Consider the following 17,270-nt stretch of genomic DNA (forward strand, 5'->3'; position numbering starts at 1 on the left):
GGTCCCTGCAAAGCCTCACAAATGTTTATAGCGCAAGTAACCAGCAAACTATAATCAGCAAGATTCTGTAAACATCCCTTCAAAGCACATAATGGCATAAAGCTTTCTGCTTACCCAGCAACTTTCTCTAAATGAGTTTAAGAAATGTTCGGAACAATGTAGTTCATTAATCACAAGCGTGTCAAGGTGGGATATTGTCTCCGTTTGCAAGATCAGGAAATCACAGAGCTGATGCCTTAAGTAGTTTTTAAACCAACCATACAGAGAATTAAAGAGTCACTGAGACGGTGCCTGAATCAATCAGGATAGGCTAGGATGGGCTGTGATGACAAACAACCCCATACATCACAGTGGCTTAACTGCTCGCACTACACATCCATCAGGCCAGTGAGAGCAGAGCCCTCCCTCCCAGCGATGGGCAGCAACCTGCTGGGCTGTCGCCACTCACCGTGACAGTGGAAGAGAGAGTGTGGCTTTTCGAGGCACATGAGATTCAGGAGTTGTAACCTCAGCATCTTCTGCATCTGCTCTCTTCCCCTTCAGTGCCTTTATTTCCGTATTTGTAAATTGCACATAATAAATTTAGGCTTTTCTTCATTGAGAGTGATGCGTGCGACCCATCATAGCGGTCGTATAAAGCAACGGGACTGACGTTTTTCATTTTTTAACCGAAGATAAACATTCAGATAGGTACAATCGTGTACAAGGGTTCATTTGAGATGATAGTTTATTCTGGTGCTGCTGCTGTTGCCTGGTTGATGAGTCACCAAGAAATTTCGTTTTCTTACTATAGACAGCGTTGTGGTTACAGGCTAAATCACAGGGCTCTGTCACCACAGAGAAGCCAAAAGTCCATCTCCCCGAGGCTCCCGGAGTCGCATCCATTATTCTGGTGATTTCTTCAGCATGTCGAGTCAGTTCTTAAGCTCTGCAGACTCAGAAACATGATTTTTCATTCTCGGGGGAAGACTCCTATTACCCAAGTTCAAAGTGTAAATCCGTACTGGGAGTGACCTGGCTTCGGGTGAGTGGCATCGCCCCCACCCGGACAGGGCCCTCAGGGCACGTGATCTCTGACCTCCCACCCAGGGAGGAGAGTCAGCAGGGTCAGGATGGCAGAGGGGGGATGTGCGTGGCCTGTGAGTCTAGCCTGACTTTATTTGGAATCCTGGATTTGCTGTGAGAACGAGGACTGCCTTTTCATCTCCATGCCTCAAAATCTTCACTGGCAAAGGAATGATAGAATCTTATTCTAGATGGTAAGGCAATGGCACCCCAGAGGGCTCAGGACCACACCTGTGTGCTGGGTGTATCAGGGCCTCAGTGAGTTCTTTAGAAAGCGCGGCGTTAGGAAAGTTACACAGAGGAGCATTTCCTATGACCAGATGAAGTAGCTTCCTGCCTCCACGTCTGTCCTTGTGAGAGGTCTTACCGCTGGGGCCCTGGTGTCCGAGGCCTCTTGGCTAAGACCCCATTTGCTTCCCCCTCATCCCTCACCCCCCACACATCTTCTACTCCCTCCACTCCTTCCACAGAGTGAATAACTAGACCAGCCCTGAGAGTGATCCTTTCCCTTTGTGGGTAAGTTTATGTGTCTCTGATCAATCCCATTGAGATGCTGGCTTTAACATTGAATCTTCAAGGGAAGGAAATCTGATTTCTGTCATTTCCAATTTGGGGCCAGAAACCTCACCATAAACCCCAAGAACCCCACAGTAATTACCTAATAGTCACACCTCATTTTATAAAACCAGTTTGACCACCTCCTCCTCCCCGTCTTGTCTCCAATCCCTATACTTGACTTTAAGTGACTTTTGCCACTTGGAAAAAAGGGATCAAATCCATTCTGAGTGCAAAAAATTTATCACAAGTGAGGATTGCTTTTACAAATATGACCCGAGCTTTACAAGCAACTCAAAAGATTATCTAAAACATTTTAAGAATTAGCAAGCACCATAGGAATACTGTGACTGCTTGAAAAGCAATGGCCATCATTTGGATAGATAAAGTATGGCGCATTGAGATTTAAAAGTCGGCCATACCTACCTGACATTCGGTCACAACATCTGCATTAAATGCTCTGTTTCAGGGCAGCCAGGGACCTCCTGGGGGCGGGGACAGGCCAAGAGGTGGGGCTGAGCCCACAGCAAACGTGGCCTGCACCCCCTCCCTTGGATCTATGCACCCCCTCCCTTGGATCTACTTTGTAATTGATCAGTGACATCCTGAGCTGAGCCACGTTTACCCCACCGCAACCCCCCATGGTAGGCTACCTACCGTTTGGAAGGTGGGTCTTAGAGAAAATCTCAAATTCCCTGTTGGTAACAGGGATTACATATTCACTTTTTCCCGTTTTAGCTTGAGCAGAAGTATAGAACATTAAATGGTGTTAGTTTATCGAGACCAATTCCCCTGTTGATTTCTGGCTTCCAGGGTGAAGTCACTCTGCCCTACCTTCAAACCCAGTTCTGTCATTTCCAGTTGTTTTTATTGGTAAACGGATGGCCATGGAGGCCCAGAGGCTGCTACCCTATGAGCCCAGGAGTGAGACAGCAAAGGAAACTGTCTGCTTTGGCTTTTTAAAATGAGCATAAACTAGTAGTTTGTGCCCCTGATAAGCACTCCTTTTTTTCCCCCTAAAATTTTATGTATTTAACAGAGAGAGATACAGCGAGAGAGGGAGCACAGAGAGAGTGGGAGAGGGGGAAGCAGGCTTCCTGCTGAGCAGGGAACCTGATGCAGGGCTCATTCCCAGGGACCTGGGATCTTGACCTGAGCCAAAGGCAGATGCCTTATGGCTGAGCCACCCAGGTGCCCCTGATAAGCACTCCTTATCGGCAGGTGCTATGTGCCACTCATTTCTCTGTGTCTTGCAATATTGGCTCCTTGCCCTGCCCAGATTAGATGGTCAGTAAATATTTGTTGAATTAAAGGGAAATGTACCTGAATTAGTCCCTTTGGGCTGCCATTACAAAATACCACAGCCTGGGGGGCTTGAGCAATAGAAATTTATTTTCTCACAGTTTTGCAGGCTGGAAGTTCAAGACCAGGGTGCCCACATGGTTAGGTTCTCATGAGGGCCCTCTTCCTGGCTTGCAGACAGCCACCTTGGCGCCATGTCCTTACATGGTGGAGAGAGAGAGTGATCTCTCTGATGTCTCGTCTTGTAGGGTCACTGATTCCGTTCGTGACAGCTCCGCCCTCGTGACTTCATCTAGCCCTAATTCCCCTTCTAAAGTCCCATCTCCAAATGCAGCCACAGTAGGGATTAGGGCCTACTGGGTGGCTCAGTCATTTGAACTACTGCCTCTGGCTTGGATAATGATCTCGGGTTTCTGTGATTGAGCCCCACCCACATCAAGGCTCCCGGCTCAGTGGGGAGTCTGCTTCTCCCTTTCCCTCACCCAGCTCATTCTGTCTTTCTCAAATAAATTAATATTTTAAAAATCTTTAAAAAAAGAAAGGAAACTGTCCTGTAACTCTTGTCCTGTAACATATCTTATCCATTCTCCTAACAGGGTAACCACTCGAATAGGAAACATACTCAGGAAGGTATATGGATGTGCACAGATGCACACTAACGTTCACACACACAGAAGCAATATACAAATCTTTCTCTTCTGGAACCTTTGTTTTCGCTCTGAGCTTGGAGACCAAGCAAGTACAGTGGATACTGTAGTTATCGTAAGGACAATATGTTTGTGGATACTTGACCTGGAAGCTGGCTTAGAAATAACTACTCCCGTTAGCTCCGTGTGTCCCGCAGACAGCCCCACCCCACCGCCCGGCCTTCTGTGGTCGCCTCGCCTGTGATTGGCAAAGGTGAATGATGTGTTACCAGTATAGACCTCAACAGTGATTTCATGCCTAAACCCCTGGCATACTCCTTTAGATTGGCAGAGGTGTTTTAGAAAAGAGTTTATGATAAAAACACTCTCACATAAAGATTGTTCTTCTCCTAAAATCTTTAAAACAAAAAATATTTGGGGCTGCTCCCGGTGGCTCAGTCTATTAACATCTGCCTTCAGCTCAGGTCATGATCCCAACGGTCCTGGGATCAAGCCCCTCGATGGGATCTCCACTCAGCGGGGACTCTGCTTCTCCTTCCCCCTCCGCCCGCCTCTCTGCCTACTTGTGATCTCTTTCTTTGTCAAATAAATAAAATCTTTAAAAAGGGGGTGTGTGTGCCTGGGTAGCTCAGTGGGTTAAAGCCTCTGCCTTTGGCTCAGGTCATGATCCCAGGGTCCTGGGATCGAGCCCCGCATCAGTCTCTCTGCTCAGCAGGGAGCCTGCTTCCTCCTCTCTCTCTCTCTCTCTCTTTCTCTTTCTCTCTGCCTGCATGTGATCTCTGTCAAATAAATAAATAAAATCTTTAAAAAAAAAAAAAAAAGGCTGTTTCTCTTTTGGAAAGGCAACTGGAGGGTGAATTTGTAATTCTCAAATTCCTGTCCCAAGGTTCTTTGGCTTTAATTTTAACATTCCTGGAGGAGGGTACTTTTAATGTTTGTATTCAGAATTATGGAGTGGGAGTGAGGATTCAAATCCCAGTCCCAACACTTGCCTATTAATCTCTGGTTCCCTGTTCTGGCCCATACAACAGAGTAAGTAGCAGGTGCACGGCCCCAGGAGAAGCAGAGATGCTGGGGTTTGTAACATGCGTAGAACAGGGTGTGACATGCAGCACACACTATGCGAATATATGTCACATGTGTATCCATAAAAATATATTCCTATAAGGCATCTTCCTATTGGTGCGGCATAAAATGTTCTCCTGTGTGGAGAAGAAGAGCTAGATGGTTTGACAGCCCTGCCAAACACAGCAGGTACCATTTGTTCTAGAGCCAACTACTAGGCAAACAAGGCGGAAGGTCTTCGCCCGTTCATGGCCCTGTGCTTGGCTTTTTGCTCGGTGGCTTCCTCGTTGTCTACTCCTGTTGGTTTTACAAAAACCATTCATGTCCCTGAGTTTTGAGATATCCCATTTAAAAATTCTATCTACCTGAGATTGTCTTAGGAAAAGTCCCCTCTACTCACTTGTTCTTTTTCCACCTACTCTTCCTCCAGCCCAAGCTTTTGGCCAAGGAGCTGCTGGACCTCGTGGCCTCTCACTTCAATCTGAAGGAAAAGGAATACTTTGGAATAGCCTTCACAGATGAGACGTAAGTGCTACCATGGGCCCTCCAAACCTGCAGGGAGAACGAGACCCTGACATTGTGCTGTCCCAGCTGTCAACAGGGCAGTCAGCAGCGGGCCACTTGGGTCATGTGCTACGGGGTCAGCCCAAGTTCATCGTCCGAATTTCAAAGACCTTGTGATCGTGCCTGGAACAGCCAAAGGATATAATTAGGGGGATGCTAATATAAAATTATTAGGTAAACTGGTTCTTACAATCAAGCAGATTCGTGTTCAGAACTGAAATGTTTTTTTTTTTTTAAAGTGGATTTTGTATGGGTTTGTTTCCTATTAAAGTTAAATGAAAACTTCTGGAAATTAAATATTTCTTTCCAATGGTAGAATAACAATAACAGGAAATGAATTTGATGATAAACTCAAAATGAAAAGTATTTGTGCAGTTTCACTGTCTTGGCTGAAATAGAATATAAAAATCAAAAATTTGTATCATTCTTCTGATGAAGAATACATTTGTTTTCAATGGTTTTCAATTTGGCTCTATAAAGTGGCATTTTGCAACCCAGGCAAGGAATATCTTTGCTAAAATTTCAATTTCCTTCTTAATATACTGTTATCAAAAGAACACATTGAACACCTGCACAGATTCCTAGATAAGATACAAAAAGGAAGTGTTTCACAATTTTTTTCCTTTGTGTATACTACTCCATCTCTCTCTTTCCAAATGTTTAGAATTACAGATGTGATTTCCTAGGATATTAACAAAGAAGGGTTAGGCCAGACAAGACAGTTCGGGGGTTGAGGGGGGCCATGCCCCCTCCATTAAGATGGTGCCATCAAGGGAGGACAAGCTCAGACACAAGGACAGGAGGCGCCCACTACAGGCAGTAGGAGGGGTTGTCATATGTACCTGCCCACGGGCGCACTTTGCCTCAGGAGTTGCAAGTTGGCAGAGTGGCCGTCTGATTTATTGTCTGAATCAGTACAGTGTGAGTAAAACGGCAGGTAAATGAGTGCTGTCTTAGATGAACTGGAACATTTGCCCTCTGAATTAGCAACATTTCAAGTGGTGGCGTGATCAGGTTGCAGGCGTGGAGAGCAGAGCTCCAGCTTCCTCAGGAAAGCCGGGAGGGGCCGGGTCGGCCGTGGGAACTGGTCAGAAAGGAAAGCCTGAGAGTTGCCCTGGTCTAGAATGATCACTGTGCCTGCAAGGAGGACCAGCGAGCATGGCTGGGAGCTGGAGGACCCTGGTGGGAAGGAGCCAGCATAGAAAGAAAACAAATGCCTTAAAATAAATACACATCGCAACTACTTTCACAAATGCAGGTGTTCTACCCTTTACCCTGAGATCACGGTTAAACCCCCTAAATTGCTAGTCATACATTTCACTAATTAGAGGGAAACCAGAAGTTTCAATCATATCCCATTGTTCACATTGCCCGAGTATGTTTACTCTTGTAAAAGATCCGTGTAACCTGCATGAGCCCCAATTAGACTTCCCTTTGGAATAAACAAGAATCAAAGAAGAGGCATGTTGTCCCTGGCCAGTGAGGAAGAAATACGGCTGCTGAATTTACATATGTCTGTCTGAACAGCACAGGCCACAAGGAATCGGCTGTAAGGTAGAAAGTCACTTTCTGGGGCACCTTGTGGCTCAGTCGGTGAGGTGTCTGACTCAGTCTGAGCTCAGGTCTTCATCTTAGGTTCAAGAGTTCGAGCCCCACCTTGGGGTCCGTGCTGGTATGGAACCTACTTAAAAACAAAAAAACAAGGATGCCTGGGTGTCTCAGTTGGTTAAGCATCTGCCTTTGGCTCAGGTCATGACCCCAGGGTTCTGGGATTGAGTCCCTCGTTGGGCTCCTTTCTCAGTAGGGAGCCTGCTTCTCCCTCTCCCTGTGCCTGTCATTCCCCCTGCCTGGGCATGCATGCTCTCTCTCCGACAAATGAATACATAAAATCTTTAAAAACAAAATAAAACCAAAAGACCCAGCCTGTGTGCTGTGGGTCTTAGTGCTCCTGGTTCTCTGAGCTGGCCAGGAAAGCGTGGGGGCAAGTCACAGGGAGGATGTGAGCCATCCTCTGGCAGAATCCAGGGAAAGCATGGCCGCCACCGTCCCCTTCCCCCCAGTCTGGGCGGGAGGATCCGTCCAGCAAGTGTCAGAGTGGCAGGCAGCTGGCGGGAGCTCAGTGGGCAAGAGTTGCAGCTGCCAGATGGGCCTGACACACGGTGACCTGGCTAGTGTCAGGGGCCCCGCGGAAAACCAGGGCCCCCAAGGAACTAGGCCAAGGAGACAGAAACAAAGGGGAGGCCATGACTCAGGGCACAATCAGTTGTGGCCTGACAACACCTGGGGCCAACAGATGTTGGCTGACGGACTTGTGGGTCATCTGAACTTCCCTCCTTTTGTAGGAGGGAGAGAGGAGGACAGCTGCCACCATGAACTTGTGCCTGCAGCTGAGTCCTGGCCTAGGTCAGTGGTTCTGTGTCAGTGAGTACTTGGCCTTGTGACGGGTGCCTCTGGCCCCCACTCCTAGGCACTGTTGGACTCATGTAGAATCTTTAATTTTATTTTTTTAAGATTTTGTTTGTTCATTTGAGAGAGAGACAAGCACGAGCAGAGGGAAGATTCAGAACGGCAGGGAGAAGCCGGGAGCCCAAGGCAGGACTTGATCATGACCCAAGCCAAAGGCAGACGCTTAACTAACTGAACCACCCAGGCGTCCCCAACATGGAATCTTTAGATAACCCTGTGTCCGAATTGTGCGTGTGTGCTATGACATGGAGTGTGTGTGTGACTTATGCAGGTGCAACACTGTGCCTCCTAAAATGAAATTGAAGCTTTATCTTTCATTATAGCCCATGGTATATACCTTGTTTGCATATTTCTAATGCAGATCAAACAAGACTAACATTTGGACAGGGCTCGTGAGCTGTAAAATACCAGGCAAGTGTAAGATCCCACCAGCAGTATTATGATTCCTTATGATAGACCAGAAGACTTCAAGGCCATTGATGGCCAGCATGGCCTTTCATATTAATGCTGTTGATGACATTTTGTAGGATCTGGATGGGGCTGGAGATGAGGTCTATGAAAGCAAATGGAAGACAGGAAGTTAGAAGTTTCTCTAAGCTTCTCTGACACCATCAGGTTATATTTTTTAATAAAGTGCCTAAATGCACCAGACATGACTTTGAGCCCCAGGATATTTAATATCATCGACTAATCCACAGTTTTGCGGCATTAGTAATGGCTTCGCCTTTTAACTTCACTTTTTAACTTTTTATTTAAAAATAATTAAACTCACAGGAGTTGACAAAAAGACCGTAGAATTTCCATACACCCTCCACCCAGCTTCCCTGATTGTTACAGTTTACAAAGTGTGTGACATTTTTCAAAATGGAGAGATTAACATGAAACTAGCCAACTTTGATATTATTGGTATGAAACTATAGACTTCAAGTTATACGAGTTTTTCCACAAATGCCTCTTTTTTTTTCTGTTCCGAGATCCAGTTGACTTTAGCCCCCTCTTATTTTTAGTAACTAATACAAATGGTCATCTGTAGTGGTCATCTGTAGATGGTCTGAATGCTGGCGGTCCCTGCAAACAATGACATTTTGGCAGCCTTTAAAACATTCTGAAGCAAAGGGGGAGCCCGGTATAAATTTGATCTTAAAATAATTATGCTTTGCTAGAGTTGCGGTTCTCAGCCTTGACCGCACACTGGCGTCACTAAGACATTTTATAAAATACCAGTGCCTGGGACATACCTTCCTAATTCTGATTTATTTGGTCTGGCGGTGGCCTGAACATCAAGATCTTTCAAAGGCCCCTGACAGATTGTAACATGTAGCCGAGTTTGAAAACCCCTGTTCTAGAGGGAGAAGGGAAAGTTGGAGTAAATTTCTTCTGCCTCCTCCCTGAGATCCAAGGAGAGAAGCTGAGTTCACGCAAACTTTGAGTTATTTGGGGCCAGACATCACCAGTTATGTCATGACACATGCCGGAGACTTGCACAGTTAGAAATGGTCTCTGTTCCAGGGAGAATCAGGAAACCTGATGTTTGGAGATCAGCTCAGATTCACTGTTTCCATGAGCCCTAATAACTGAAATAACTGAAATTTTCAGTCATTGGCTCCCATCATTTAAGAAAAGTTATTTGTACATTTTATTTTTGAGATATTTCCATGGACTATTTGGTTTTAACACCCAAGTTTTGTTTTGTTTTGTTTTCAGAGCCCATGCTTCTGGTTGCATAATTTAAACCAGTAAAGCCCTGTTTGCAGTTATCTGATCTATTCTCCATCATCATTTGTTTTCTCTGCTTGGGTTTTTCTTTTCCTTTTTTTTTTTTTTAAGATTTTATTTATTTATTTGACAAAGAGAACACAAGCAGGGGAAGCAGCAGAGGGAGAAGGAGAAGCAGGATCTCTGCTGAGCAGGGAGCCCAATGTGGGATTTGATCCCAGCACCCTGGGATCTTGACCTGATCTAAAAGCAGATGCTTAACCAACTGAGCCACCCTGACACCCCTGTTTGGGTTTCTTTTTAAAGGAAAATTCTTTATTGAGGTGTAATTGATACACGAAGAACCATGCCTATTTCTTGTGTGCAATTCAATGAATTTAGACACATGCAAACACCCTTCACAGCCAGGTGTGTATAGTTAAGTTTTAAGTTTTTTAACTGTTGACAGAAGATCCCATCATCAAAAGCTCTAGTTAACTTTTATCCTAGGGGTGCCTGACTGGGCTCAGTAGGTAGAGACTGTGACTCTTGATCTCAGGTTTGAGAATTCAAACCCCACATTGGGTGTAGAGCCTACTTAAAAAAGTAATGGTAGGGGCACCTGGGTGGCATAGACAGTTAAGCATCCAATCCTTGGTTTTGGCTCTGGTTGTGGTCCCAGAGTCCCAAGATCAAGCTGTGTGTCAGGCTCTGCACTCAGCGTGGAATCTTCTTATGAGTTTCTCTCCCTCCCCCTCCTCTCATCCTCCCTGCACTCAGCACATGTTCTCTCTCTCTCTCAAATAAATAAATAAATCTTTAAAATAATAGTGATAAAAATAGGGGCACCTGGATGGCAGAGTCGATTGAGCATCTTTTCTCTTGGTTTCGGCTCAGGTCGTGATCTCATGGGTTGAGCTCCACATCAGGCTCTGTGCTCCGTGTGGAGTCAGCTTAAGATTCTCTCTCCCTCTCCTTCCCCCCCTCCCTCTCATGCTCTCTCTCTCTCTCTCTCTCTAAAATAAATAATCTTTAAAGATAGTAATAATAATAAAATTTTAAAATAACTTTTAGTTTATTTAACAGAAAGAGTCAAACACACCCCAAGTTGAAGTAATGATTTTCATTGTATATTTATTTAATTTGAATCTCGATGAAAAGTGTTCATTGTTTTTTTGGTTTCTATTTCATTGATTTCTGCTCTGATCTTTATGATTTCTCTTCTCCTGCTGGGCTTAGGGTTTCTTTCTTGTTCTTTCTCTAGCTCCTTTAGGTGTAGGTCTATGAAAAGTGTTCAGAATTGTGTGTCAGATGCTGTAAATGAGTCTTGTTATGTAATGAAAACCTCAAAGAAGCATTCAGAAAGCTGAGGGAGGAAGAAACGTGTTGAGCCGTCATTGCATATTTTAAAAGCCAGGTACAGCTAGAATGTATTTTCACATACCAATTAAGAAAATGACTAGTTCTTAACCTCTTATTTAATCACAGAACCCTTTGAAATTTGTTAACAAGTTACATTCCATCACCTCCACCAAAATTTACACACATAATAATTTATGCTCAAGTTTTAGAGGGTTCTCAAATACATGAAACCAGAATCCTGGGATAAGAGCCAATTAAGGATTTTTTTTTTTTTTTAACAACATGCTGTTTCCATTGATCACATCATTGATTGGTACTCTTTGCAGTTTGATTCATCCAAATAACTTAGGTCCCAAATGCCTTGTTATACTGGAAATGCCTCAGCAGTCCTGTGCTGGGACAGTGGAGAAAACCTTCGGGGTCCTTGCTCCCCTCAAGGAGAAGGATGACCGGCATTGGTGGAGGCATCTGAGAAGGCTTTAGGTGGTGAACATTCCCAGCCTCAAGCTTATCTACAATCTGAAAATAACATAGAAAAGCAGTTTTCCCCTTGCAGAAGAAATAGCAGGAAGATACAGTGCTGAGAAAGTAGTTTTCGAAATAGTTTGGGATTTCCATTCAGGAAATGCTGTGTACCAGGAGACGGGGGAGAAAAATCAATGCCAAGACCTCCATGCCTGGGTTGTAACTGCTGCTCGTGAGAACGTGGCATTCGGCTCCCAGTGCTGCCTCGGAGACAGCTGTGTAGACATCCAGACATATGGCAAACCACAGTGCCTTCCATTTAGGGACTGGAGAAGGGCTCTAGAGCTTTTCCTGTGTGCACCTGAGATAAATAAAAAAGAATGGGGTGATCTGAGGAGGCCTGAGGAATCCCTGTCTTCTGACATTTACGTTCCCAGTGCCAGCAGGACAGTGGTGCTCAGATCCTGGGGTCAGTAAGCAGTGAATTCTCCCCAAATGTGGAGACTGTTTAGGGCAAGAGCTGTGTCTCTACGTGGACGGCTGTCATCACACCAGCAGTATTGATCGATGGAGTGTATTTGAAGCTGATGGATTTGTTCTGGAGCCTGGTTTACTTAGCATTCACTGTTAAGCCCTGGAAATAGAGAGATGACTAGCTTTGACCTCTGTAGGGCTTGCATTTTTAGTTTAGTTAGAAGGTAAGTAATCAGATACAGTGTAGGAGGTGCTACAAATGAAAATTCAGAACAGCCTTAAGAGAACATAGTGGAGCAAACAGTTCCTCCACAAATAAAAAATTAAAGCCATAAAGTCAGTGGGACCAAATAGCCATCTGTTTTCCTTGATACTCATCTTTGTCTGTCTGTCTCCTTCTCCATCTGTCTCTCTCACACACACACTCACTCACATACTTGAAGGCCACTGTTTGAGAGTTTCTAGCTAAATTATGACCCCTGAGCTATCCTTGATGAGCCCACGTATTTCCAACTAAGGGCATGAACTAGCAAACATTCTTCCCTTTGAGGAGCACTCTGCCCACCCCCACCGCCCCCCAGTCCAGTGACATCCATATGCATTTCATGCTCTTGCTTTGGCTTTCTTTGGAAACTCATTCCATAGGTAATAACCTATCTGTGTTAAAAACCTCTAAAAGGCACAAGGCACAGCATATCGTTCTCCCTCAAGGGTCCAAGCAGCAACCAGCTTATCAGATACCTCTACCCTGTGGTAGCTCCCCATAAACAAAGCTCTCCTTAGGGCCATCTCTATTGAAGGTGCCAACGCTGGAACCAAAAATCTATTTGTCTTATATGTAGAAGCTAAAAGCAATCTGTTAAATAAATGCATCCAATTTCTGCTGCCCGGAAGCAATTGCATATTTATTACCGGCCCAACAGTTTGACCTATCGCCACCATAAAGCAAATGAGTGTTATCTCGCTCAGCTTTAAAGATAGTTATCAGTCAAGCAGTAACACAAATACTCTGAGTGTTGGCTGGAGCATTTTTTTATTTTTTGCTTTGTTATTGGTAAATGCACCGAGGTGAAATCTCAAATGAAAAATCAATAAGAATAATGAAAACCGAGCTATCAGACATCTCTTACTTACACTAAATAGAGAAAATGCTCCTTTGATCTATTCATTCCCCATCCCACCCTAACTTAGAGGGAAAAAAAAAAGTATTTGAGGAAGGGTCTTGGTGCTGGGACTGTGGGGTGTGACGCAGGGCAGGAAGCGGTGAGGAACTCTTGGGGCCATTAGCTGTCACAAATGTGACTTGGAACCATATACAAGGAGCGAACAATATTTTAACAAGCCCAGAGTATTGGAGTTTCCAGGGTACTGGACTTTCCAGTCGACATTTCAATCTATCTCTTAGCTTTTGCCCAAATATAAGGCAGTTATCTTAAGAGACCTTGGATGAGTTACTAGTCCCTTTGGTCTTTGTCTTAGTGAGCAGCCTTTGGTGAAGAGATTTTTGCAGGCACATGAAATGGAGCGAAATGGAGGGGGCTGCTTCCTTCTGCCCAAGGACCTCAGGACTCTGGCGTCCACCTGTCTGTGGCTGTCAGAACCCTGTGCATGGGTGTGCGTCCTGCCATCGCCCACATGCCTCAGCTGGGGGTTCAGGAGTCAAGCAGAGGAAGTGGAGAAAGGAAATTCATTCTTCCTCGGATGCTGGCTATTCAGTCTGGAGTGGTTCTGGCCTCCTGCTTCCTGATTGTGTTCTTAGTGTCTGACTATTTCAGTGCTTGGTAAATGCTAAACTGATAATATGGCTCCAATGAAGGAATTTCCAATTAAATAAATATATTATGAAACAGTCATTCTTTAAAAAATGTTTTTATTTTTATTTATTTATTTCTATTTATTTATTTTAAAGGTTGATTGATTGATTTGCTGGGGCATGGAGGGAGAGGGAGAAGCTCAAGCAGACTCCATGCTGAGCACCGAGTCCAACACCGGGCTCAATCTCATGACCCTAAGATCACGACCAAAGCTGAAACCAAGAGTCAGACAGTTAAATTATTGTACCACCCAGGTGCCCATCTTTAAAAAAATTTTAACGGGAATGAAATTCTGTAGAGAGATAATCTATTCCTCTTGTTGTCTTCTGCTCACATGGATGAAGTAGGGCAGAGCACCCTAAACAGAGTGGCATCCAAGGGACACCTATGTCTGTGTCCTTTCATACGTAATGTCCCCACCTAGAGGTTCTTCACCAAGTGAATCATGGCCCACCTTCACCCCCCTGCCCCTGCCAAGGCCAGGTTGAATCCCAAGCAGTTGGTGTGGTCAGTAATATTGGGCCGTTGGACTGCACTGTGGATTTCTCTTGTGATAATCATAAAAAGGTTCTTCCTGACAGACCCTTTTATCACAAATTATTGTCAGGCAAGAGATTAAAATTTAACTCTGCTTAGCCATTGGATGGATTGCTGTTCAGAGTTTCCTCAAGATTTTCTGAGCCTGAAGAAAAGGCTCTTGGAGATTCTGGACATTTTCATAGACAGGAAGAGCGTGACTGTAACTTACTATCCGGTACTTAGGGCTAACATTTGTGCTAATACCTTCCACTTGATCAAACATACACATTTTACCTTATGAATCAGGTCTCTGTTTTTCAGATGTAAAGGGTCTACTGGGGAGACAGAAAGCATACATAGAGGAGCTTCCACAGATGGTGGGGAGGGAGTATGGGAGCAGGTATGCCTGGGGTGGGCGCCGTGAGGGTCCAGAGAGGAACCCAGCCCAGGCTGGTTTGTGGTATGGGAAGGTAGGTCAAGGAGCGCTTTCTGGAAGAAACACAGGAAAGCCAGGTCTTGAAGGATGGGTCAGGCTACGCTCGGTGAAGAAGGAAGGGAAGGGCATTCTAGGCAGAGAGATGAGCTCAGGCACAGAGGTCTGAAGCAGTATGACCCTGTGGGGCAGTCTCAGCATTTCCAGTACAGCCAGAGACCAAGTTGGCACCGAGGTCTTCTGCTTCCAGATCCCATCTTCTAGTTGGATGGGAATTTATCCCACCTTTCTGGAAGAAAGTGATCTGGTCATTTTATTTAGAAATTCTTTTTTCCCATTATTTTTTTATCCTTACTATATTCAGAGAAGAATAACCAAACATGAAAGATAAAGTTAGTAGAAAAAAAAATGTTTCTCTAGATGGAGATCCTTAGGAGGAGGGAAAAGAGAAGTTCCTCAGGTGGACGCTCTTCAGAAGCGGATTCAAATACCATCTCCAGAGCCATAGCTGTGGGCTTCATTGAAAGAGATTTTGTGTAAAATGTACAGCTCCTCAAGTGGAGATGGAAACCTCTAGCATGTTTTCTGTCTTGCATTTGTTGGAGGCAAGCATGTGCTTGGAGGAACAGACATTCTAATGCAGCGAGTCAGACAACTTTTGTCTCCCATTGTCCACAGAGCTAGTGCCAGCCTTTCACATGTTGCATATGTGCTATGAACATGTTACCCAACATCAGGCACCTGAGGAGGCTTCGTGGATCAGTTGTGTCTGTTCAACATGAGCTTCCTGAGTAAAGGTGATTATAGGACTCAGTTCTCCAGGCTTTTGGACCAAAACTGGGTCCGAAGAGGAGAAGAAAAGATAGACGCCTCTCCTCATACCTATCCCATGGTTCTGCCTCACTCTGCAAAGACCACTGTCCTCATTTGTGGCCTCCCAGGCCCTAGCAGCTGGTCGCTGCCCTCTACAACCTCATCCTTTTCTATTCACACAACATCAACATGCCAGACTTCTCCCTACCTCAGGGCCTTTGCACATGCTGGCTACACTGCTTGGAACGTAGTCCCCCTTCTCTTTGCTAAGTTAACTCTTACTGTTCTTCAAATCTCAAACACCAGGCAGTACTTCTCAGACCCTAGCTCAGGTCCTTACGTGTTCTCATTTCTCATGGTCCTTGTACCATAGGTGTAAGGTCCTAATACCATTCTGATTAGTAATCCTGCTATTAATTGCAGGAATAGTGGCTGAGGGTCTGTCTCCCTACAACACCATAAGCTCAAGGGGAATCAGGATGGTGTCTATTTTATATACCGCTGCATCTCCAGACCCTTTCTCCGAGAAAGTGATTAATTAATATTTACAAAAGGGAAGAAGAGAGGGAAGGAAGAAACACACAAGCCACTCCATTTGTCTATCAAAGGTCTCTGTGGTTCACTGTTTAAAATAGCTTTGATGAGGTATAATTAACATACAATAAACACTCGTTAAAGAGTACAGTTTGATGAGTTTTGACATGTGTCTACACCCATGAAACCATCACTACCATCAAGATAATGAACATATCCATCACTCCTGAAAGTTTCCTCTTGCCCCGCTGAAAGCCCTCCCTCGCACCCACCCCCGAGGGCAACCACCAATGAGCCCTGTCAGTATAGATCAGTTTGTGCCTTCTGCAGTTTATTTTTTTTTTAAGATTCTATTTATTTATTTGACAGAGAGAGATCACAAGTAGGCAGAGAGGCAGGCAGAGAGGGGGAAGCAGGCTCCCTGCCAAGCATGACCTGAGCCGAAGGCAGAGGCTTAACCCACTGAGCCACCCAGGTGCCCCATCTTCTGCAGTTTATATAGATGAAATCCTACAGTCTGTACTCTTTGTCTGGCATCTTTCACTCAGTAATTACTCTGAGATTCATGCATGTGGGTGTACATATCAATAGCTTACTGGCTTTATTGGGTCATAGTATTCTGCTCTATAATACATCGTGCTCATTCCCCCGTTGATAAACACTTGGCTTGTTCCAAGTTTTGAGCTGTTAAAGTGTCTTTGCACATCTGTGTGTAAAAAAGTCTTGGCACAGACATAGCTAAATATCTAGGCATAGAATGTCTGGGTCCATGATGCATGGAAGTTTAAATTTTGAAGAAACTGTCTGTGATTCACTTTTCACCCCGTCTGCTTCCAGCAAGATGTTGTGAAGATTGCTAACATTTCTAAAGTGGGTTTTGTGTTCTTTGGGGAAAAAAGGCATCCAGGAAGATGGTGATAAGGGAATTCAGGACGAAGAGAGAATGCCTCCCTTTTAAGTTGAGCACAATCTCGGAAATGGATAGCAGGTCGTGAGCCCCGCACTTCCTGATTGCTGTTCGCCTCCTTCATGTCACACGGGATCTGCCGCTGATTCAGTGTCCCTCCCCCCGCCCCGGGAATGCCTTGAGGTCCTTCAAATACTGAGAACTTAGGAGTGGAGGGCCACATTGATCTGTGATCCAACATGTTCTGCCGCACACAGGCCTTCATCACAGATGCAAACTCCGGAGTCCTAACCCATTTATCTCTCTTCTCCTCAGGGGACACTTAAACTGGCTTCAGCTAGATCGAAGAGTATTGGAACATGACTTCCCCAAAAAGTCCGGACCGGTGGTTTTATATTTCTGTGTCAGGTATGTATACCTCGTGTCCATCCTTCTGCTGCTGCTCCTTTTCTTTGTCAACAAAGGCCTGGGAGGGCCGCATGATTAAAGGAGAGGGAAATCAAGTTCGCTGCCATCTACTGCCAGTGACAGAGGTCATGGTAGAGCTGCATTCCTAGTAGATGAGATCCTAGGGTGTGAGTGTCCAAGTG

General features: G+C 45.0%; 1 protein-coding gene across 10 annotated transcripts in view; it reads left to right on the forward strand.

Moving 5' to 3' along the window:
• FRMD4A (FERM domain containing 4A) overlaps positions 1 to 17,270 on the forward strand; it is a 609,448-nt gene that overhangs the window by 455,992 nt on the left and 136,186 nt on the right. For all 10 annotated transcript variants that reach the window (XM_059184088.1, XM_059184090.1, XM_059184094.1 and 7 more), the window contains 2 exons: positions 5,065 to 5,159; positions 16,996 to 17,088. In XM_059184088.1, the coding sequence (XP_059040071.1) occupies positions 5,065 to 5,159; positions 16,996 to 17,088 (188 nt within the window). The remainder of the gene's footprint in view (positions 1 to 5,064; positions 5,160 to 16,995; positions 17,089 to 17,270) is intronic.

This window comes from Mustela lutreola, chromosome 8 (genome assembly GCF_030435805.1).
Source record: "Mustela lutreola isolate mMusLut2 chromosome 8, mMusLut2.pri, whole genome shotgun sequence".
NCBI classification, from domain to species: Eukaryota; Metazoa; Chordata; class Mammalia; order Carnivora; family Mustelidae; genus Mustela; species Mustela lutreola.